Source organism: Lepidochelys olivacea (assembly GCF_965140295.1).
Source record: "Lepidochelys olivacea isolate rLepOli2 genome assembly, chromosome: 4".
Taxonomy (NCBI): Eukaryota; Metazoa; Chordata; order Testudines; family Cheloniidae; genus Lepidochelys; species Lepidochelys olivacea.
The window spans coordinates 45,364,072-45,388,599 of NC_140414.1; the positions used below are offsets into that span (position 1 = coordinate 45,364,072).

The 24,528-nt window shown below is 41.2% G+C and overlaps 1 protein-coding gene across 2 annotated transcripts in view; it reads left to right on the forward strand.

Moving 5' to 3' along the window:
- The window catches only part of LOC311519776 (uncharacterized protein), a 166,682-nt gene that overhangs the window by 71,606 nt on the left and 70,548 nt on the right, over positions 1–24,528 (forward strand). For both annotated transcript variants that reach the window (XR_014711367.1, XM_084626680.1), the window contains exon 2: positions 2,531–2,705. Coding sequence is in view for 1 of the 2 variants with exons in the window: in XM_084626680.1 (XP_084482806.1) it covers positions 2,660–2,705 (46 nt within the window). In the remaining variant the exon portion in view is untranslated. The remainder of the gene's footprint in view (positions 1–2,530; positions 2,706–24,528) is intronic.

Below are 24,528 nucleotides of genomic sequence, written 5' to 3' on the forward strand. Positions count from 1 at the left end.
TTTCACTTATGAATGTTTTCATATTGTTTCTAGAATCTAGAAATTGTTCTAAAATGTGGTACTGTACATATAAGACACATGTAACCATCAGAAAACTAGATTGTAGCTTATTCGCCTCTTTGTTTTATATCTTACCTCCTTTGGGTTTTAAAATAGTGGGAGAGGTTATTTTCAGTCACATTCTGGAGGCAGCAGAAAGATAAGGAGGCTTTTGTGGATGCTCACATACAGTGCCACAGTAAGGGTCTTGGAATAAAAACCAGCATGTAGTAGAGTAACACAGAGAAACCCCAAACCATATCTATACTCCTGTTAGGAGTAGTGAATATACTTAGCCACTAGATGGCAATGTGATGTGGCATTGTAACTGGAGATTTGGGAGTGATGTGAGGAGACATTGGAGGTATTATTCGTGAGTCAGAAATGAGAAGCAATGTTCTAATTACTTAGTACAGGGAGACATAGATAGTGAACAATCTGATGCCCAGCACCTTGGCAATGATTATAGCCATCCTTATTAAGAATCTATTTAGATGAATCTTCCCCCATGTCCGTTTCTAATCATTGACACCAACAGATGTCGTGTAGTGTCCGTTTCGAATCTGATATATCCTCTGTCAAGGAATGGTATGCTGCCTTAGCAGTGGATGGGCCCAATGGTTTAATACAGCAGCGGTATTTAAAATAAGCCAGTTGGTTTAGACAACAAGATTTGAAATGAGCTAAACCCAGTACTTGTATTCGACATACTATACGAAGTAAAAGGAAGGACATGGGAATACTCAGTAACACAGTGAAGCGCTGCCAATATCTTAACAAGGGGCTACCCCAAAATATTCCCCATTAGCCTGTTCCCAACCTAGTGAACCAGGGGTGTGAGCTCACAGAGACAAGGGATGATGAGAATTCTGTTATTTTTTTCCTATTTAAACAATAAACCTTTCTCATAATCAAGGAGGTAGCAACATTCACCCAGTAAGCTCGTATTAAGTTGCATCGTGCTGGAAATATATTGAGTGCATTTAATAATAGAGCACATCATCCTAAAGAAGGCTAGGAATTAAAATTTGTAGGAATCTCCAGAGGTTTCCTAGCACAGATTTCCCGTACCCCCCAAAAACCTCCCTGTCATTTAGTGCAATCGAGTCTATTCCAAAAGCAAAATATATGCTCTAGAGTCTTATGAGATCAAAGAATAAAGCATCTCTAAAAGAGCTGATTTAAACTAGAGATGGGCCTTAATCAAAGCCATGGATCTGAACACCCCTGAACTTTATCTAATGTACATGTTTCCCTCTGTAATATATCTAAGTATTTCTAAGATACCTATCATTTTGGTATCAAAGCCCCTAAACTTGGGACGGAGATTTCAGATTCTGAATCAAGATCCAGATTTGAATTGTGCACTTGACCCCAATTTTTCTATAATGGGCCAAAGAAAAGCTCAGAATCTAAAGACCCCAGAATTCTGGCAGGTTTGAAATGTGGATCAAGATCCATATGTTGTGAATCTAAGTCTTCAACGAGGCTTAGAAACGTATTAATGAAAATCCCTTTGTGAACCCATCTGGCATGTTAGATCCTTCAAATCTTTTCTTAAAAGAACTTCTAGAAGGCCTATAACTCTAGTCTTCCTTGCACAGTAACAGTATCATTAACAAAACTTAAAAAATTATGAAGACCTCAAGATGTGTGCATTACTAACCAGAGCAATTGCATGACCTCATCCTCGCCTCTTGACTCTCTGGCTGAGACAGGTTTTTGGATAACTTAGGCTTGGCCTACACTAGCAATATATGTCAATATAACTATGTTACCCAAGGGTGTCATTATACTGACCTAACTCCCGATGTAGACAGTAGGCTTCTCCTGTTGACGTAGCTACTGGCTCTTGGGAAGGTGGATTACATAGGCAGAGGGGAGAAGCCTTCTCATCAGTGCAGGTAGCATCTTCACTGAAATGCTACCACAGTGCCACTGCACCGCTGCAGCCTTTTAAATGTAGACAAGCCCTCAGTTATTTAGTGCTGGAGTGGGAACTCCATGCTCACCTTCAGTAGTGCCTTACTATTCAGCTAGTCCCAATCAAACCAAAGGGACTGCATTCCTAGTAAAGTACTACTCCCGGTGAGCAAGGGGTTCTCAATCACGTCCTTAACAAACAACAAGAAATCATTTTAAAAAAAAACACAGTACCGATACTGCTGCAATCGAGCCTGTAGGCTGTATATTCTGTCTCGGTCTTTCAGAGTTCCCAGTGTGTCAGAATCTGAGTCAACAGGAAATGCGGGACTGCATAGTGTCCTCCTGCAGGCTGTATGAAAACTTACCGCTGAAGTGTAATGCTTTATAACATGTATTTATATTACATCCAAAAAAGAAAAGAGTTAAAAAAAGGTTATGGTTGCAAAGTCAAGCACTCAAAAGTTAGGATACACCAGAATTTCAGTTGCCTGTGGCACCTGAATTTGTCCCCCTAGTTCTTATGATAGTCTTTAATTCCATGATCTCATCCTTATTTTTTCCACAGCATCTCTGCTTCATTCAGTGCATGTGACGGGTTCCTTCAACCACAGAAACCTGTACTGTGGCTCTAAATTCCTCCGCACACCAGCATCATCCCTGTCTTGCTCAGCTTCAGCTTCAACCAGCACAGTACATGCAGAAGAAGACGGTCCCCTCCAAAGAGGTTAAAATTCCAACAGGTAAAGAGAATAAAACAAAACAACCCTACGGGACAGGGAAACAGAGACCAGTGAAGGGCAAGGTAATAGCGAAATAATTGTATTTCATATAAGAAGCAGCAGTCATTTGTATACTCACTGGCTAATGTAGGTAGTTCAATGTAAACCACAATATGTTGCAAAGTAAATATATAATAATAAGTGATACGATCATCTGGTTTTGTAGCTAAGATGACATCAACATTGTTCTGTTTTAACCCTGTATTACCTTCATTAGGGATAAAATAACCAATCCTGTGGGGTTTCTTCCAGTCCCAAAAGAGGTTCTTTTGGATTCTCATTAGTTATTGGAACATAAGCAAAATGTAAGATTACAAAATTTCATACACATGTCTAAAACCCAGCCATCAGGCATCTGTCTTCTCATTCAGCTGTTGTTTGTAACATATGTACTGAGGAGAACTGAACTTTAAACAGAGCATCTGGAACTCATTGAAATGCTGGTGATTTTTTTACTACCAAGTCTTCCAACAGGGTTGATAGAGACACAAGCAGGACAAGACACTTGCACAAGATCACAGAGTGAATTTGTAGCTGAGCCCAAATTTGAGCTGCATTCTGTCATTTGCCTTTAACACTAAATGCAAAAGCTTCCAATATCCACTTTATAGTGATTTAAATAATCTGCAATTTAACTTCTAGAAATATTAAAATCTCTATTTTTTTCATTGTTGAGACCCTTTTCCATTTTTAACAATGTCAGTATTTTTCACTTCTGTTTATATAATTACACTGATGCTATTGTTTAAAAATCGTTCTTCTAATCTGTTTTCTTGTTCGGGACCACATAAAGGGAAAATGCTCATGAATTCATGGCAACCCAGGCCAGAACTCTTTTGGTTCCTGGCTCTTTGTTGTCACTGCTAGACCACTGTGCCCCCACATTGTTTAGGAACACACTGTACTCCAGTCATAGACCACAGTGCTGCGATTTATAATGTGTGGGCAGATTCCTGCATCCATAAACAGTCTCGTTAACTTCAGTGGGTTTCTGCCTGGATGCTGGGTGGCTTGCATGTTATAAATTGCAGGACTGGAGCACTAGATTGGAGAAGGCTGTTAAGAATACAGTGGATATGGGAAAAGGTTCACAGAAGGTCAACAAAGATGATCAGGGTATGTAGCAGTTCCCATTTGAGGAGAGACTAAAAGGATTAGGGCTATTCAGCTTAGAAAAGAGATGAGGAGGGATATGACAGAGGGATATATCAAGGAGGGATATGATAGAGGTCTATAAAATCATGAATGGTGTGGAAAAAGTGAAGAGATAAGTGTTACTTACCCTTTCCCACAATTCAAAAACCTGTGGGTCATGAAATTAATAGGCAGCAGCTTTAATACAAACAAAAGGAAGTATTTTTACACACAATGCACAGTTGACCTGTGGAACTCATTGCCATGTGATGAGATGGCCTAAAGTATAACTGGGTTCAAAAAAGAACTAGATAAGTTCATGGAGGATAGGTCCATGAAGGGCTATTAGCTAAGATGGTCAGGGATGTAACCCCATGCTTTGGGTGATCCTAAAACACTGACTGCCAGAAGCCAGGAAGTATGCAGAGAAGAAGAGTTCTGTGTAAGCCAAGAGGGCAAGATGAGAGTGAATTTGTCTGAAATTACCCCGTTCCGTACACTTCCCCTAAAGCTCTGGTATTGCCCACTGTTGGAAACAGGACACTGGACTAGATGGATCATTGATGTGATCCAGCATGTCAGTTATGTTCTTAAACAGAACCTTCTGTCTATTAAAGGTAATTAATGTTGACAGGCTGTTCATTATTAATTAATGCAAGTAGACTAGCAATGGAAAGACTGCAGCTGGGGTGACAATATCCTGTCTGTTACAGCATTTGTGTGTTGTACCTTTCACTTCCTGTGCGCCAGCTGACAAATGGTTATTCCCAGTTGAAAGGGGCTTTGCTTCTAAAACCAAAATTAGGGAACTACGGGGACTCCCAGATTCTAATAATTGTCTGCTTTATTAGTCTTTGCTTCCAATTTCCCCTCCTTCCAGGACAATATTACAATTCTTCCCATACATTTCTTATGCTCCCTTAATATCAAACTCTGCCACAGCATATAGTGTAATTGGGGGTTTGAGTGGGGAGGGGAAATAATCAAATTCTCTTTGTTTCAGGAAAAATAGGGAATTGCAAATGCAAAACTTCACTGTTACATTTCAACTGCAGACCTCTGTGGTTTTTCTAAGGAAACTTGTATTTAAGCAAGGTGCTTAATGTTTAAAAAAAAAAAAATCCCCTTTAGAGTATGTCAACGTACAATTAAAAACCAACAGTTGGCGCATGCCAGCTGACTTGGGCTCATGCTGTGGGGCTGTTTCATTGCAGTGCAGACTTCACCTGAGCCCTGAGATCCTCACACCTTGCAGGGTCCTGGAGCCTGCACTTCAGCCTGGGGGTGCTGAAAGCCAGTGGTCACTACCCCAAACTTTTTATCTCACCACCCCTTACTTCTGTCCATGCCCCCCACCCCAGCCCCCAGAGCTGAGGCCAGCAGCAGCGCTGAGGCTGGGGGAGGGGGATGCAGACAGGGGTAGGGGGCCAAGGCTGGGACCCCGCGTGTCCCTGGTGTGGGGCCAGCAGCAGCTGGGATCTGAGCCCCCAGGCGTGGGGCCAGGAACAGAGCCCCGGACACGGGTCCAGCAGCCATGAGTCGGGACCCCAGGTGCAGGGCCAGCAGCACCAGGATCCTGGGCACGGCATAGCAGGTGGGACCCCGCACAAAAACCAGGAATGCTTCAGGACCCCCCTGCATCCCTAGTTCCCGCACCTATGACTGCAATGAGACAGCCCTATAGTCCAAGCCCGGTGAGCCCAAGTCAGCTGGCACAGATGGGCCAGTGACAGCTTTTTAATAGCAGAATAGACATACCCTCACTTGCTTAAAAATCTGAATGTTTTCTGGGTCATGCCTGTGAGACTCTATTTGCAAAAACCAAAGCCATTTTGGTCATCTGTAGATAATATACTCTGGGATGGTATATGGCCCACCCAGCTCATTTCAGTAGGAAAGAAGTGCTTCAAGGGCAGAAAGAAAGATATTTATACTAAGGTTATTCTGAATACAATAAAACTTGTTATGAGAAATGTAAAGAGGGATCTTGAGACAGTAAATAGCAGTATAATAAATCATACTCCGTAGGGTAACAGGGCTTTAGATTACCTGCTCATGTACTGAATGACTCTGTATTGGATTAGCTCTCTCTGGTTAATACACTGATGATTACAGCTATATAATTGGAAAGTGGAAAAGCCTGGCAAAATTCAGGTACTGTCTGGTTCATACTTTCTCTGTAGTTTTTAATTCTGAGATATCTTCATAGAAATATACAGGTAATTCCGATTCATGTAATTTGCACCACAGACTGGAAATAGTGGGCCACCTTTCAGCTTCAAATCCTGGAAGCTTTCAGGGGCCAAATTGGCTCCCAGTGCAAGTTAGAGAGCTCTGTCTTGTGCCAGAGGATAGGGCTTCCAAGGAGTCACTTCAGCAATTGGGATCATTGGAACACATTGTATTCTGTTCTTGCTCCTGCTATACCTTGGAACTCCCCGTGCGATGCAGAGATGTGCCGTAAGTGACATAGGATTGCAGTGGCGCATCAAAGCGGGATCTAGCCCACTGATAGTTGGTGATAAACCCTGAAGGTCAGATTGTGTAAGGAATGGTACCACCCAGAAGCAGCTGAGAGTTGCAGTTCCTCTCCTCCTTTGTCCAGGAGGGACATAGATTAACTGCAACTCTGAAATGCAGCCGATGAAGTGAGCTGTAGCTCACGAAAGCTTATGCTCAAATAAATTTGTTAGTCTCTAAGGTGCCACAAGTCCTCCTTTTCTTTTTCTGAAAAAAATGCAGTTTATTCCCTCCTCTACATCCAGCTAGCAATGTTGGCTGGTGCATGGGGGCCAGAGTCAAAATTTCACCCAGGGTGTGTGTCTACCGTACAAGCAGTACAGTGGCACGACTGCAGCTATGCCTCTGTAGCATTGTAGTGTAGACATTTGCTACAGTAACAGAAGGGTTGTTTCTGTCACTGTAGTAAATCCGCCTCTTCGAGAGGTGGTAGCTGAGTCAACAGAAGAAATCTTTTGTTGACCAAGCTGCATCTACAGTGCAGATTAGGTCAACCTAAAGGTTGCACAGGGCATGAAAGCTTTTGCAGCCCTCAGCTGTGGGGCCTGGTCTACACCTAACACTTAGGTAGACCTAGCTACATTTTCCACCAACCTGTCCTCTGGAGGGAGCATCTGGTATGCAGACTCTGACCCAAGATCCTACTAGCCCTAGTGCATTTACACAGTGGGGCTGAAGGGACCTTATTCCTCTTAATACCATGTGTGGCTATGTTAGGGTTAGAAGCATTGAGCTTGATATAGAAATCACTGGGTGAAATTCCATGGCCTATGTTAGGTCAGACTAGATGATCCTAATGGTCCCTTCAGGCCTTAAAATCTCTTAATCTAGCCCTGAGAGGAAAAAACAGTTCTTGTATGGTTCTTATAGTAGATGCTTTTGAATAACTCCGAACACACACTGTAGCAGATGGCACCAAATCTACATGTATCTGTACCGAAAATTAAAATATATGTACTGTTAAAAAGATATACTATGAATGTTAAAAGATGTGGATATTGGCAAATAAGGATGTGCAGATTGGACCCCTGTGTGCTGGGAGCAATGTGGCTCCTTACTCTTATTTCCTTGGTTTCATAATGGGATGGAATGGAATGTTGATATTTTATCATGTGAAGTCACCAGTTACACTAGGGGGAAAAAGGAAAATACATTCAGTGCACAGTGTTCAACCTCAGATGTTCTGAAAACGGAGTCACTTGCATATGAAAAAAATGAATTTTGAAGCTATTTATAATACAGCTGCCACAAGTGACATGTCCTTCCACTCTCTCTCTCTCATCAGTCTTTCAAAATAACTACCTGATAGTGTACATCCATAGCTTTGAATCTCTACAGTACATTGTAAAAGCATTTGAAAAGTAGCCAGTAAAGTCTGTTATGTGTGCTAGCCAAATGCATGGAAGCAGTAATTGGAGCAGAAGAAATTTCTTCTATTAGTCATCTCTTCACACTTGGCTCTTTTCCAAAACTTCCCCAAAGAACAGATCATTTAGCCACTCACATGGGAAAAAGACATATCTGAGGGTGCATGGGAAAAGGGCAGCCATACCTAAGTTCTGCCTGACCTTTGGACTCTATTGCCCTGCGTGAAAGGAATTATTTATGCTCTCAATCACTACCCCTAGCAAAGCTTGGATTGCGTGAATGATCCAAGTATCTGAGGAAGGGCCATTGAAACAGATGATAGTCTTAGGACTGGATTTTCAGAAGAGCTTAGTTCCCATTTAGGCATCAAAATAAGTGGCCAGATTTTCAGAAGGGCTCTGCATATTGGTTGCTAAGGTCTTTGAAAATCTGGCTATAAGTATCACAAAAGACGCAGCTGGAGCCTGAACACTTTTGAAAATCTGCCCGTTATTTATGTGTCTAAATGAGAGCTAAGTTCTTTGAAAATTCTAGACCTTAAAGACAGTACTCTACTTTTGTCTGATGAGTGGAATGCCCATGTATGTCAAAAGAAGTTCTGAGCAAAGATTAGACTGTGGTCTTATGTCTGTAGAAAGCATGAGTTAGTTAAATGCTGCACAATTATAAATTCAAATAAAGGATTCTAATATTCTTTACTTTGGCTCTAAATGGGGGAGAGAATATGGTGTTTTCTATCGAATTCCTAAGGAGCATCTAGCACTGAGTTGCCAAAGGAGCTGTTTCTCATATAAGGTACATGTATAAATTGTACAAAAACAAAAGGGATACGTGATTAGCTGCTTTCCCAGAGGTGGGTGGCTGAGATGCATTCTTTTATAATGAATGACACTCTAAAAACAAACAAAGAAACAAAAAATCATACATACTATAAAATACTGGAAATTTTAAATTAGAACGTAACTTTTTGTAATTCACAACTTATATAATTCAGTATCATTTTTACCCCTACTGTATCACAAATATTATACATTTATATTCCCTTAAAGAGGGAAATAAAAACGTAAACATAACTATGACATTCTTGTTGCCGTCTTATGGCCATATATAGTTCTGCCCTATATTCATGGGCACAGCTCCCATTGTTCTCAGTAGAAGCTCCATTGTGGATCAAAAGCTGTATGTGGCTCTTAATGTGTTCTCTTTGGATAACATGCCAAAACACATACATTATATAGGTCTGTATGTAACTGTTTTAAAAGTTCTGTAACCAAATGTACATCAACAGCTAAATGCTGCAGTATGTGTCCAACAATAATACTTTGGTAGGAGTATAATGGCATTAGTATAAGAGCAACAAAAAGTATAGGGGAGAAACTGCACCAATAGAAAAATGACTACTGAACTTAACTTGCTTGAATGTCTTTTTATGTTGTTCGGTAGCTGGTTATTACACTGATGGTGAGATTTTTCTATCATACAACTTTAAATACCATTTTTCCAATGTTGTGTCACACTATTGTGGTTCTTGCAGGAGGAATATGGTTTTAATATTGAATAACTGAGACAGGAGTACTGAAAAGTACAGTAAATCCAGCATAATACACTTACCCCAAAATCCACATTCCAAAAAATCTGGAAAAGCAGAGCATTCTCATCCGAGTTATTTACACATAAAAACAGCTGAAAGTAATAGCTTTTCACATGACAAGAAGAAAACAGCTCACCAAATGAGCATAGATGAATAAGAGTAAAGTCTCATGGGCGCTTACCAATATATAACGTACCCTAAGCACTACGTATCACCTTGTATTTGGCCCACCGAGTCTGACTGCAAGGAAATCTAGGAATCCTAAGCAGCTGTACCTTGCATATGCAAGGCCCTCTTTCTTTTGTGTTTGTCTTTGAGTCCAAGGATTATGGGTGTGATTCGATTCTCAGGATGAAAAGCAATGCCTTTTGTTTAGCATAGTAATATTTATCTCTAAGTCCCAAAGCTATTCAACCAAACCAAAACAGCGATGAAACAACAGTTCAGAGATTCCATTTAGATAAGGGCCAAAAAGGGCACATGCATGCCTGTCCTATTTACTGAAACCTTTTGTCTGCAAAACTAGGCTAAAAGTCTCACAAGAACATACTTTTCCCCAAAATTTCTGGTACTGCCTGTTTCTGGATAGGCTGAAAATACCACAGGAAGGAGCCTTCCTTCATAGAGTATTTTGCTTCTGGTTCCCCAAAATGCAATAGTGCATGTGAAATGAAGGAGATAAAATTAATCAAACTTTGCAAAGGTGCAGAAAAGTGGGTTCAGATATGAAGCATGGGAGAATGATGGAGTCTGTACTTTTATTTTTATTAAATTGGTGCTCTTGAAAGGTGCTGTAATGATGACTCAAGAGACTGAAGTCTTTTACCTCTAACCCCTAGTAAATAAAGCACAAAGATCAGCAGCAATGCAAGCCTCTCTACGCTGCCTTGGCAATATATTTCAGCCTGAAACAAGAAAGGACCAATGAGGATCCCATGCCCCAAAAACCCCTGGACAATGCTGAGACTCTGAATGGAAACACCAATTTGTACATATTACAGTGGTGGGTTTTGTGAGATGGATGGAGAGGAGCTCATTTGATTGGACAACATAAAGGCAATAGGCCAGAGATCGGCAACGTTTGGCATGCTGCCCGCCAGGGTAAGCCCTCTGGCTGGTGGGGCTGGTTTGTTTACCTGCCACGTCCCCAGGTTTGGCTGATAGCAGCTCTCACTGGCCGCGGTTCACTGCTCTAGGCCAATGGGGGCTGCTGGAAGCGGTGACATCCATCTGTCCATGCTGCTTATCAAACGCTGGCAGGTCGCATGCTAAACATTGCCGATCCCTGCAATAGGCTATATATGTATATTTCATTCAAATTCTCTCAGCCATTCAATGGCAGAAGTGTCAATTCTTATTTGATCAGAACCAGTTCAATCAACAACTAACTAATAAAAATTGTGCTTATTACATGAATTATTTCTCCTTTTTTTTAAAAAAAAAAAGAAGAGGAAGAAAAGAAATAATCAGGGACCTGATTCTGCCCTTCTTACTCATGATGGCAAATATCTTATTCTGTGAGAAGTCCTGCGAACTTCCATGATCTGCTTGTGTGAGTTTCTTCAGGGCATGACAGTGTTTATACAATACTTCAGCAAAGCTACTTAATGCTCCTACTAACTCCTGTTAATTAATTAACTCTTGTACATATGTGCTCTGAGAGGAGAATGGCCCTCGACTACACTGTACTGTGGAACCAGAAGGATTTGCTGTATAGTTTTTTTTCCGTATTCATGGATTTTAAAAATCAACAAAAATTAAATCACAGTGAATATTTCCAGTTGTACTTCTCTGGTCAGCTGCCTGGGAGTGGCATGCCAGTGTTGCACTGCACCTCCAAAGCAAGTCCAGCAACAAAGCTTCCTCAGAGGTGCTGAATGGTTCTGCACTAACAGGCAGCAACAGTTCCCTAACAAGGATGGCTGTTAGCAGTGCTGGTTCCCAACTGGGCCACATACTGATCCTCTTACTACCACTGAGGAGTCCCTTCCTCCTTGAATAGTTCCATTGATATCAAGGAGGAAGGGACTACTCAGCATGTGTAAAGGTAGCAAAATCTGGCACTAACAACTAACCTATGTTTAGGCAGTGGCAGTGCGCTTCCTGCACAAGGCCCTTTGTCTGTCTTGTCTATTCATATTACAATGCAGCTGATGACACCAGCAGGCAGCTGGCAAGTAGCAGTGTGCCTCTGTCACAGCAGGGGCCAGCTGACCACTTGGAAATAATTAATTGAGAATATTCAGCTGTCCTTTTTCTTCTCTCCAACCATGTTGATGAATCTGCAGAAACTGTAATGAAGAATAATCTGGGCCTAAGTTATATGTATCCTAAATAAAAGCATTAGGAAATGACTGTGTGAGTAAACAGGAACAGCAGGTTTCATTAGTGGCTTATGAAAACACTGAAAGCTGGAAGTGACGATTAACAGAAACCCACAGCTTGTTAAGTCCACAGTAAAAGGTTACAATTCATAGAGCACCATCTGGTACGGAAAATGTGCTTAAAATGAAATCATTACTTTTACATTACTTTACTAAATACTTTTATTAATAATTTTCTAATTGAACCTCACTAGCAGCTACAACAGAGAAGTGAAACAACATTCCTTAAAATCTCAAACTTGACACAATTCAAGCTTTCCCTCCCCTTGGCTTGGGGTTCCTACCAGGAAACTGTTTCATGGACTAAAGATCTTTCTCTCTCTGATTCTGGATGATAGGCTTTATCCTCGCCACTATATCCTGCTACAAACAGCAGTTCAACTCCAGCTTGACAAAGGGTAGCAAGAAGGATTAGCAGTTAGAAAATAGCTGAAGAGTTTGTTTTAGGAGATACCAGCAACTGCCCTCAAGAATCCTTGTTTACAATATCCCTGTCATTTATTGAGGACAAATCTATATGTCAAATCTATATGTTTTTAGGATTGAAAAGGACTGGTCAATTTCTGAAAACAAGAGGTGGACAGAATGTCCAAGGCTGCAGGACCAGGCAACAACGGAAAACATCCAACAAAGAAGAAGGGGTGGGGAAGACAGAGAGGAGAGACTGGAGTAGGTACTCAGAAATTATATGATGAGTGCAGTATAAATGCCTAGATAAAAAGATATAGACTAGTGAGGTTGGAATGAGTAGAGGGATAGGGAGAGCTAAGATCATACATGAACATTGAAGGCATGGCTATTGAAGTCCTTAGATACAGATGAGGAGTCTTTCAGGACAGGAATTATCTGTGGATATGTTTGTGCATCAGAAAGTGTGCGATGGTGATCCGAACAGACTGGAATTTCAACATGAGACACAAAAGAGGGTTTGGCATTAAGGATGAAATCAAGATTCCAGACCTGAGAGGTGAAAGTTAGGTCAAGAGTTGAGGAAAGCAATGGATAAGTATGAGTTACATATTTAGGTGTGACTGAGGGTAGAAGGCTGGCTGTCTTGGTCACATCCAATTAAAGGAAATTAAGGTAGAGGCAAATGCTGACATGTTTGTGTTGGAGAGCAAGCTGGGGGAGGATTTTAATGAGGGACAGAGTTGAGTGTCTGTTTAAAAGGTAGTTGAGACTGAAGAGTGAAAAGCAAGCATAAGAAGCCAGAAAAAGAAAGCAAAGGGGATTGAGAATAGAGTTTTGGGGACCTCTAGAGGAATGATCCGAGACAATCTATTAGAGAGAGACAGACAAAATTAGAGACATATGGACAAAACAAGCTGAGGAGGGAGCCAAAAACATCAGCATAGCTCTTGAAAAATTCAAGAAAACCTGACTTAAAGTGGGATTTTCAAAAGCTCAGGAAGGCGAGATTTACAAAGGTATTGAAGTGCTGTGTTGGGGCTTGCTCCCATGACCTGTTAGACAAGGGGTTATGAGCAAATTAGTGCACCTGAGATTGCCTCCAGGCCAGAACGGATGGAGGTAAGTAAGGAACATTAGGCACCTGGCTTTCTAAGTAAGCCAAGGGAATTCTGATGGGGAGACTATAGAAAAGGCAGGACTGTCTTATTAAGAGAAACCCACAGAGAGTAGGTTGGATTCTGGTAGGAGGGGAAGTGGAAGCCCTTAGATAGGGCTGAAACAGGCAGATGTCAGGTACGAGAATGTATGGGGAATAGGTTAGGCTCCTGTGGGGCAACCCCTGAGGAAGGGTCAGTAGCTGTGCCTCAGTGAAGCCAGGGAGAAAAGAGAAATTAGTTCAGCAGAGAGAGGTGAAGCTAGAAGCCTGAGACCCAAAGGGAGGCGATGTTAAAGGAAGACTGTGGGGAAGCAACACAAGGGGCTTTAGAGGCAGGAAGCAGCCCAGAGAAACCACAGCATGTCTGAAGGAGAAGACCGAGCTGTGGGTAGTGAGTGGGCCTGGGTTCCCCTATTAGGCCTGGAGGAAGGGGCATGCAGGCCCAGCACAAGGAATAATGAGCCCAGGGTAGGACTGAAGAGAAATTCAAAGGATGAGCTAAGAAATAGCCAAAGGAGGACTGAAGGTCCTCTTGTGTTGGGAGGCTTTGTGAACTTTTAGTTGCACCTTTTTGTTGCAATGCTCTGGAAAGGGGACTGAACTTTATGTGACTCGCTTAGAGGACTGAGGCACAGAAGACCTGGTGAGAGGCAGATGCCTGCAGGAGGTGCTGGAGATGAGGACCTCTTACAGCATTGCACCCTGACACAAGCTGGGATGCTGTGGTGAGTACATTATCTTACAGGTGCCTAAAGATGCAGTTAAGCACCTAAGTGAGATAGGTGCCCCACTTCCACTGACTACTTTTAAAAATTCCACCAGGCACCTATTGGCATCTTTAGACACCTAACTGCCTTTGAAAATATGGAGTTCAAGTCCCCTTGACCTTTTCCAATGGGACTAGTGCTCCTAAGTCACTTAGGCTCTCTTCAAAATTCCAGCCTTAAACAATAATTAGGCTTTGTCATGAAATTATCCTCTTTAAGGGCCTGAGGCAGTTCTTCAAGTACTTATCAGTATAGGCCAACAGCAGGTCTGACTTGCATATTTTAAATTATGCTTAAAGCACAGTGCTAGTCTGAGTAGTGACAATGTACAAATGTCACCTTCTTAGTAATTTGGGTCCTGTGTATATTCAGTCTTACGTGCTGGCTTCAGTGACAAAAATAAGATTTTAAGGTTTTTTCCACTGTTGTTCTTGTAGAGCCAACACTGGTGGAAAAGAAAAAAAAATGGGGGGGGAGAGGAGCTGGATTCTGTTCCATCGTGTACAGCAATGGAATTATTTACTACATTCCAAGCAGTTATTGCAATGTGAACACCTAAAGCAAAGGGCCTGCACAGGTGTCACTAAGGGTATATCCACACTTCAATTAGACACCCAAGGCTGGCCCATGCCAGCTGACTCAAGCTAAGGGACTGTTTGATTGTGGTGTAGACATTCAGGCTCGGGCTGCAACTTGAGCTCTGGGAACCTCTCACTTTGCAGCGTCGTGGTGGGGTTGCATAGATTCACTGAGGACCTAATGGGGCCTGCAGAACCTTTAATGCTAAACTTAGCACCAGGAGTTATGCTTAAAAATGGATAGCTTTATTCAATATTCAGGCCTTTACACAGGCTATATACAAGTGACTGAGTATTAAATTAAACTTTCGGAAGCAATTATGATAAACTTCCATAATACAGAAGAAACTAAATTGAAGCTACTAGTATTATGCAGATGGGAGAACCCTGCTTATTTAGCAAGTCACAGCATTTAAATGAGATTACTGCACATGTCACTGACAAGCAGCAACATGAGGAAAAATGTAACTGCAAAAAGTAATTGTCTGTTTTAAAATCAGACTTGTTGTCAACCATTCAGTATTCATTTATTGCTATGAATTCCTTAAAAATGAGTAATGGGCTGAAGAATACAACTCAGTTGGCAAGCAGTAAGAAATAGTTGACCTAGTACAGTGTTCGCTAAGCCAAATGACCACTGCAATGTGGAACTATATATTAATCAGCTGCTACAGAAATTTAAGACTTGCCTTGGCATGATATGTTGACACGAGTGCACACAATTCATGCTGTTATTCAGCTGGATTGTTATGTGCAGTACAAAGTTTTGCATATCCACAATACTGATTTCATATGAGAGTTAATCATTTCTATGCACAGAGTCTCCTCTGTGAAGGAACTATTGTCTGCTTGTCATTTAAAGTAAGAGATCTTTCCAACAATACAAGAGATCAAATTTTATATCGTAATTTTCCATAATCTCCATTCTTTACAATGGCTGTCTACAAAGAGGTGTCTTGAGTTGAAATTGGCACTATCAATCATACAGTCACTCATGGTGTTGGCCCTGAGTACATGTAAGATGTTGTCCGTGGGCCATTTTTTCTCTCTATTTGTCCAGCACTGTTTACAGTTAGTGCTGGACAAAAATTGCTGAACATTCTTTTTGCAAAGCATTGCATGGAACTCTTGAGATTTCTGAAAATTTTTGACTAGCTCTATTTTCCACCATTGAGTAGCTGACTGTGCTTTTGATGGTGGGTCTTACATTGTCGAGTTTGCTCTCACATTACATTAAAGCTTGTTTGTGAACAATCTTTTTCAAACTTCCCTTTGCACTCTGTAGTTATTACCTTCCCTTCAAATCCTTTCGTTTTCTTTTAAAAAATTATCTTCCCATATATTGATTTTTTTTTGGATAGGGTGGTATTTTATTCAGTATGGTAGTTACTGAAATGACGTGTTTCTCTGTTGTAAGCAATCTCAGGTTCTTTTTATAAAAACTGACAAAATATCACACAATAATACCCTTTTCATAGGTATCTTATCCATCCCATAGAATACTATTAAATTCTACAAGAGAATGGGAAAACTATAGAAAAACTATAAACTTCTATTGATTTCTATAGGGCTTTTCCATAAGGAAAACCTTTTTAGGGATTCAGAGATGTTTGGTTAACTTCTGTCCCTTTCCCCCTGCCCTTTTCCCTGGAGCTTTAACATTTTCTGGTTTCAGTAAGGACAGGAAGTAAAACTGCCAAAATACTATGAGAGAGGCTATTCTCATGAGAGTAACAATGCAATTTAATAGAACCAAAAGGCTTGGCTAGTTCCGAAAAGCTTAAAATACGCATCTAAATGTTAAGTTGCATGTTAAAATGAACTTCTGATCTTCTTGAGATTTGTCAGTCATTAAACACAATAGTTGTCAGATAAAACTTCTGAAATCCTATACTGTAAGTGATCAATATAATTATCTGATCCATTATAAATTAAAACTTTGTTCACATTGAAAATATTAATATCCATGCAGCTAACTTTTACTCTATGCCTGTGTAATTCCACTGAAGTCAATGGGACTGTGGAAGTGAAGCTGAGTTGGGCACATAATCTATAAAAACAACACTATCCTGTTTTTTATTACAGAATTCACTTTTTACAATTGAATTCAATGGGACTTAGTGCACAAAGAGCCAGTTGCAAGATCAGAGCCTAAAGTGATGAAGTTTTTCACTTGATCAGAAACTCTCAATCTGCAATGAAAATAACACATTTTAAAATTTATCAAACCTCTTTAATTGCACAAATGCCTGCTGTGTCTTTGGCTGACATCCTTTGTTCTGTTTAAGAATGCTTCAGCATAGTAGAAGACCAGGCTGAATACAGAATTTGGAAGGACAAATTCTCTAATGAGTCTCATGCAGTTCAAATTTGCTAAATTTGGTGACTGGGCAACAAAGTGGCAGATGAAATTCAATGTTGATAAATACAAAGTAATGCACATTGGAAAACATAATCCCAACTATACATATAAAACAGAGGTGGACAAACTATGGCCCGTGGGCCACATCCGGCCCACAGGACCGTCCTGCCCGGCCCTTGAGCTCCTGGTCCCTGCTGTTCCCCCTCCCACGAAGCCACGCCACCACGTGGGCAGCGGGGCTGTGAGCTCCTGCTGCTCTGAGCGGCATGGTAAGGGGGCAGCGGCAGCACATGTGCGCGTGCGGCAGTGGGGGGGTTGGGTAGCGGGTCCCGGGGGCAGTCAGGGGACAGGGAGCAGGGGGCGGTTGAATGGGGCAGAGGTTCTGGGGCGGTCAGGGGTTGGGGAACAGGGGGGGTTGGATAAGGTGTGGGAATCCCAGAGGGGCTGGCAGGGGGCAGGGGGGTGGATAGGTCGGGGCAGTCAGGGTACAGGGAGCAGGGGGGATTGGACAGGGAGTGGGATCCTGGAGGGGGCGTGGTTTGGGGCAGGGGGTCCCAGAAGGGGGCAGACAGGGGACGGGAAGTGGGAGGGGGCGAATAGGGGGTGGGAGCCAGGCTGTTTGGGGGGCACAGCCTTCCCTACCCAGTCCTCCATACAGTTTCTCACCCCGATGGGGTCCTCGGGCCAAAAAGTTTGCCCACCCCGATATAAAATGATGGGGTCTAAATTAGCTGCTACCACTCAAGAAAGATTTTGGAGTCATTGTGGATAGTTCTCTGAAAACATCTGCTCTATGTGCAGCGGCAGTCAAAATGCGAAGACAATGTTAGGAACCATTAGGAAAGGGATAGAGAGTAAGAATGAAAATATAATAATGCCCCTATATAAATCTGTGGTACACCCACACCTGGAGTACTGCATGCAGTTCTGGTCCCCATCTCAAAATAAAAAGGATATTTGAATTGGAAAAGGTACAGAGAAGGGCAGGAAAAATGATTAGGGATATGGAACTGCTTCCCTATCAGGAAAGATTAAAAAGACTGGGATGTTCATCTTGGAAAAGACACAACTAAAGCGGGGATATGATAGAAGTCAATAAAATCATGAATGGGGTGGAGAAAGTGAATAAGGAAGTGTTATTAACCCCTTCCCCTAATACAAGAACCAGGGTCACCCAATGAAATTAATAGGGAGCAGGTTTAAAACAAACAGAAGGAAGTTTGTTTCACACAACACACAGTCAACCTGTGGCACTCGTTGCCAAAGGATGTTGTGAAGGTCAAAAATGTAACTGGGTTCAAAAAAGAATTAGATGAGTTCATGGAGGAGAGGTCCATCAATGGTTATTAGCCAAGATGGTCAGAAATGCAACCCATGCTGTGGGTGTCCTTAAACCTCTGGCTGCAAGAAGCTGGGACTGGGCAGCATGGGATAAATCACTCAATAATTGCCTTGTTCTGCTCATTCCCTCTGACGCATCTGGCACTGGCCACTGTCAGAAGACAGGATACCTGGATAAAAGGACCATTGGTCTGACCCAATGGCAAGTATGGCCATTCTTGTGTTCTTGTAAGAAATTCAGTGGTTAGGAATCTCATTTGCTTACTGTGCAAAATATAAAAGCTATAGAAACCTGTGTGGCATAACAAAATGTTGCTATCTGATGGTTTTCCCCATCTGTAGCCATGTTTCTCCATGAGGAAAAATACTTAAATAACTTAATTATCTTTTTCCATGTCAGAAAAAAAATTTTTTAGCAGATGCTGATTGATTCCATTCTTCTGCGCAATTGGGTTTATGATACTGTGAGTAAAAGTATAGCACTTCCAAGTTATTAAATGCTTGAGATAGAAACTGAGTATGAATAAAGGATTTTATTACTTTCAGTAAGACATCTTGGCCCAAAATTCACTTGCTTGCTTTTGCATAGATATAAATGACTTGTTACCTAAATGTAGATATAATATCTGTCAGGTAGTATAAAACAGATCAAATAATACTTACTTTTGTCCTTCAGATATTTTTTATACTCCATCACTGAGCTTTCCTTCTTTCTCCTTTATTGCCTTCTAAAATGCAGGCTAAAAGCACAAATCACTTTGTTTTTCTTGATGTTTTTATTGCACATGAATAAATTGAGCTGTTAGCTCTGTTTTCAAAAATGAAGGAGCAGGGTTTCTCAAAGATCTTTTATAGAGTTTAAAGGCTACCACTGAAGAATGTAAAAAGGCTCAAGGGCCAAATTCTTTTGAAGCCCTGCCTATGCTTAGAAGGGTTTGCTAGCATAGCTACAATGGTACCACTATACTGGCAAACATCCCAGTCTAGATGCAACTTAATACTGGCAAGAGTTCTTCTGCCTATATAGCTTAAATCAGTCCTCTGAATGGAATAAGCTGTACTAGCAAAAGGACTTCATCTCTGTATAACAGTATCTGCCCTAGGGCTTTTGCTGGCATGGGGCTGGGTGGATGGGGGAGAGATAGCTGGACAGCTGACATAGCTATGGTAGCAAACATAAGTGTAGACCAAGCTTCAGTTATACGGATGTAACTTTGAAGTAATTCCCCATAGGTCTGTTTCTGACATGTGATCAATGATTTTGTCTTAAAATTCTAGGGTGTGCCTATAGTCCTGTCTAGTACAATGGTTTTGTCAGATGGTATTCTGAAGTTTTTTTTCAAAAAATTGTTTTCCAAAAAATTGCTAACATTTTTATTTTTCTCGGTAGTTTTTTCCCTATTCTTATTTTTCCTTCCTTCTCCTCCACCACCACCTGTCTTTTAAGATAATCTTCAAAAGGAAAGGGGGGAAAGAAAATTTAAATATTTAAAAATAACAAATTCAAAAATGAAAATGGGTCAGCTTTAAACCCTGTGAATTAAAATTTTGACACTTGTCTTCAAGTATTTTCATGGAATACCTCTTCTATTTTTCCATAAACTCTTGCAACTGATATATAATTACAAGGTAAATTCCATACATAATTCCATCTTCATTCAGATTTCTTGGTACTTGTATACTATAAATAGTACCTGATAAAATAAAAAATTACCTTCATTCAAAAGGAATAATTTAATCATGCAGTTGTTGCTAGTATTTAAGTCAGAGACTCCAACCTGTGGAACCAGCAGCAAGGATTGTTGCACCTCTGGGGATGAAATAGAAGGGGGCCCACCTGGACCCATTACCCCTTGGACCCAGAACTGTGTGGGGAAGACACTCTGGAGGGCAATAGAACCCTGATAATGCCTCTGCCCCGTGGCCCTAGGGGCAAGTTGCAGAGAAGAGCTAGCTAGATAGTCCAACCAGTATGACCAGAATCAGCCAAACCTGTCGAATGTCCTCAGGCAATGTCCTCAGGCTTTATCTGCCGCTGTGCTGACTGGCTGTTTGTTCCAATCCTCTTCTCTTTTCACCTCAGCTTTGCTCCATGCCTTCCCATCTTACCTTTTTCTCCCTTCAGCTAAACCCCTCCTTAGAAACCCTCTCCCAAAAAGTGGAACTAACATGTTTGCCACCATCATTTAGTGCTCTGTTTGTGTGTTACTCCCCTTTCCCCCCACCCTGTGTCTGTCTTGTCTATTTAGACTGTAAGATCTTTGGGGTAGGGGTAATCTAGACAGCACCCAGTGAAATGGGGTCCCACTCTTGGTTAGCCCTTAAGCACTACTGTCACAAAGATGGTTAATAATCATCCATACAAGTTCTCTTGCAATTTCAAAGAAGTCTTAGAAAGTGCTGCTTAATACCTGGGAAGGAGATAAATAAGGTCTGGTTCCAATTATGTTAATGAATCACACTTAGACCATAATAGTCTAATGTTACTTTAAAGTTCCTCAAAAAAAAAAAAAATCCCCATAGATACAAGTAGCCTTGGGGCTCCACAGAGCCTGTGGCCTTCACCCTCCTGATCTGAGGAACCTAAAAATGGAAAAGAGAATCTGACCTCTTACTATCTGTGGAATAAAGAAGTTATTATCCAAAGCTGTGTAAAACAATCTTCTGAAACCACTCTGGTGTTCAAACTTAAGTATAGTAACTTGCTGAATATTGATAAATTATTCCATAATCCTGACTTTTCTCATAATTCTGGTACATAGCATTGTATGTTGCACAATATGTTGTTTTCATCATAGATGGCTAATCTGGATGCTGTTAGGATGTTTAATATAACACAGGATGACACATGATGTGAGTAAAGGATGCATGTTACAATAACAGTTTTTATACTGGTTCCTCACTCAATGTGCAGTTTCAACTTTAAAAAAATATCCTAACCGCACACTTTGAGAAGATGATTTATGTGAGGCTACTTGTGGCTGTTTGTTGTATAATAGATTCCCACAGCAGTTAAAAAAGTCACTTTAAAACTCAAGGTATGCACCAAGCTTTGGTTATTTCTTTAGATGATCTTCTTACCTTTTTTTAAAATTTAAAGTTAAAACTTGCACAAAACATCCTGCTTCTAATATCACACAAGATTAAAATCAAAAGAATGGGGAAAATAGTGGTGTCCTAGAATAGGAAGGTGGTTTCTGTAATAACAATAGTTAGTATTTTGAATGACCCACCCATCTAACTTTCTACCAGTTTGTATCACTAAAATACTGTATCATCTTCAGAGCTGGATTCTAAACAGTAAAGGAGGGAGGATACGGCATTCAAGATATTAAACAATATTATTAGGTAGCTCTGGAAAAGCCTGGGCTGATCACCTACCACTGCAGTACCAATGTGGCAATCCTGAGCGAGGAGTAGAAGGTCACACTGAAAACAGTAATATGGGGTACTCTAAAAGGAAAAATCTTCAACTTCATGCACACGCACATCTATCTACCTGCACATATAGATAGGTACTGTAGTATGTAGGGCCCCCATCTTGCAATGAGGGGAGAACCTGGAGGCTGTAAGGAGCCCCATAAGCTTCAAGGGGGCTTTGCAGGGACACAGGACCCAAATCAAATAATTTACAGGCTTGGGCTCTGAACCTAGGTCATGATGCACCTTGCATGCAAAACAAGGGCGGGAATACCATACACAACCCTGGACAAAAGCATTAATAATTTAGTCATATTTCCCATTTTAGTTCAAAATGTTTTCAGGTGGAAAAATTTCTAACCAGCTACAAAAAGCACACCCTCCCATCCCACCCCCACCCTCCCAAAAAAGCAAAATTTTGCATAGCTTTTTTTCCTCCACCATTTAAAATGCGGGGGGGGGGGGGGGAGAGAGAAATTTTCCATCCACCTCCACTAGTATAGTCCCAACATTCTGAAATGAAACGTCCCATTAAATTTGTATATAGTCAACTTTGCTGTTATAGGTTCAGCCCTTTTCATTCCTTGAGTGTAGGGGGATTTTTATTACATGTATTATTAAATCTTCTTTTCTTTGACAATGTGATTTTTTTTTTTTTGCACTATGCCTGTCATAAATATAAAGGGAAGGGTAAACCCCTTTGAAATCCCTCCTGGCCAGGGGAAAGCTCCTCTCACCTGTAAAGGGTTAAGAAGCTAAAGGTAACCTCGCTGGCACCTGACCAAAATGACCAATGAGGAGACAAGATACTTTCAAAAGCTGGGAGGAGGGAGAGAAACAAAGGGTCTGTGTCTGTCTGTATGCTGCGCTTGCCAGGGACAGAACAGGAATGGAGTCTTAGAACTTTTAGTAAGTAATCTAGCTAGGTATGTGTTAGATTATGATTTCTTTAAATGGCTGAGAAAAGAATTGTGCTGAATAGAATAACTATTTCTGTCTGTGTATCTTTTTTGTAACTTAAGGTTTTGCCTAGAGGGGTTCTCTATGTTTTGAATCTAATTACCCTGTAAGATATATACCATCCTGATTTTACAGGGGGGATTTCTTTATTTCTATTTACTTCTATTTTTTATTAAAAGTCTTCTTGTAAAACACTGAATGCTTTTTCATTGTTCTCAGATCCAAGGGTTTGGGTTTGTGGTCACCTATGCAAATTGGTGAGGCTTTTTATCCAACATTTCCCAGGAAAGGGGGGGTGCAAGTGTTGGGAGGATTGTTCATTGTTCTTAAGATCCAAGGGTCTGGGTCTGTAGTCACCTAGGCAAATTGGTGAGGCTTTTTACCAAACCTTGTCCAGGAAGTGGGGTGCAAGGTTTTGGGAAGTATTTTGGGGGGAAGGACGCGTCCAAACAGCTCTTCCCCAGTAACCAGTATTAGTTTGGTGGTGGTAGCGGCCAGTCTAAGGATAACGGGGGTAATATTTTGTACCTTGGGGAAGTTTTGACCTAAGCTGGTAAAGATAAGCTTAGGAGGTTTTTCATGCAGGTCCCCACATCTGTACCCTAGAGTTCAGAGTGGGGGAGGAACCTTGACATGGTGGCACAGTGGTGGGATTAACCTGAAATCATTTTGAGATCCAGTTGAGATTTTTTGAACTAGAAATACAGATTTTAAAAAGGAATTTTTAGGAAGTCCAGGAAGCAGCTTTGAAACTGAAAGCAGCTTGGTTTCTCTCTGCTTTGTGGCCAAGCAGAGACAAAAGGGGATTATCTTGTGAATTGCAGGTTTTCTTTGCCTGGAGGCAGGGTACTTAACTCCTGCAGGGAAATTCACAGTCTTCCAACCCAGAGGTTTTTTTTTTTTTTTTTTTTCTTTTCTTCCTAAAAGTAAATAGGGGGTGTGTGCTCTACCCATTTGCCTGGAGACAAAAGTGGCAGGGTTTTTTTTAGGATTTTGATTTTTTTTTTGTTTTACAAGGAGCACAGGTTTGAAAAGAAATTTTTTTTCTTCTTTGGGCTGGGTAAGCAGGTTTCCAAGTAGTTGGGGGTTTTTTGCTTTAATTTGGGCCCAGAGCAGAGACAAGGGAATTGTCTTTTTCTGTAGGCTGACAATCACTATCAGAGAATAGGTATTCTATTCCAGCACAGCAAAATTTTACAGCCAAGTTTTGTTTGTTTATTTCTAAACCTCGGGTGTAAAGTTAGTTAAAAACAGAGAGGTTAGAATGGCCAAATCCTCAGCTCGACTACAGCTGGAATTAGCCAAATTTCAGGCTGAGGAAAAACAAAGGGAACATGAAAGACAGATAGAACTCATGCGGCTGAAGGAGGAGGAGAAGGAAAAAGAGAGGAAGCATGTGGAGGAGATGGAGAGGATAAAGGCCCAGCAGAATATACCAACAAACCCTAGCAATCCTTCTCCAGGTACCACTTCCCATCCCAGAAAGTTCCCCACCTACAAGGCAGGTGATGATACTGAGGCCTTCTTAGAAAACTTCGAAAGGGCCTGCCTTGGGTACAACATCTCTACTGACCAATACATGGTAGAGCTGAGGCTGCAGCTCAGTGGACCCTTAGCTGAGGTGGCAGCTGAAATGCCTAAAGAACACATGAACAAGTATGAACTGTTTAAATCCAAGGCGAGAGTCAGAATGGGGATAACACCCGAGCAGTCTCGTCGGAGGTTCAGAGCCCTAAGGTGGAAACCAGACATGTCATTTACCCGACATGCCTACCACATTGTAAAACATTGG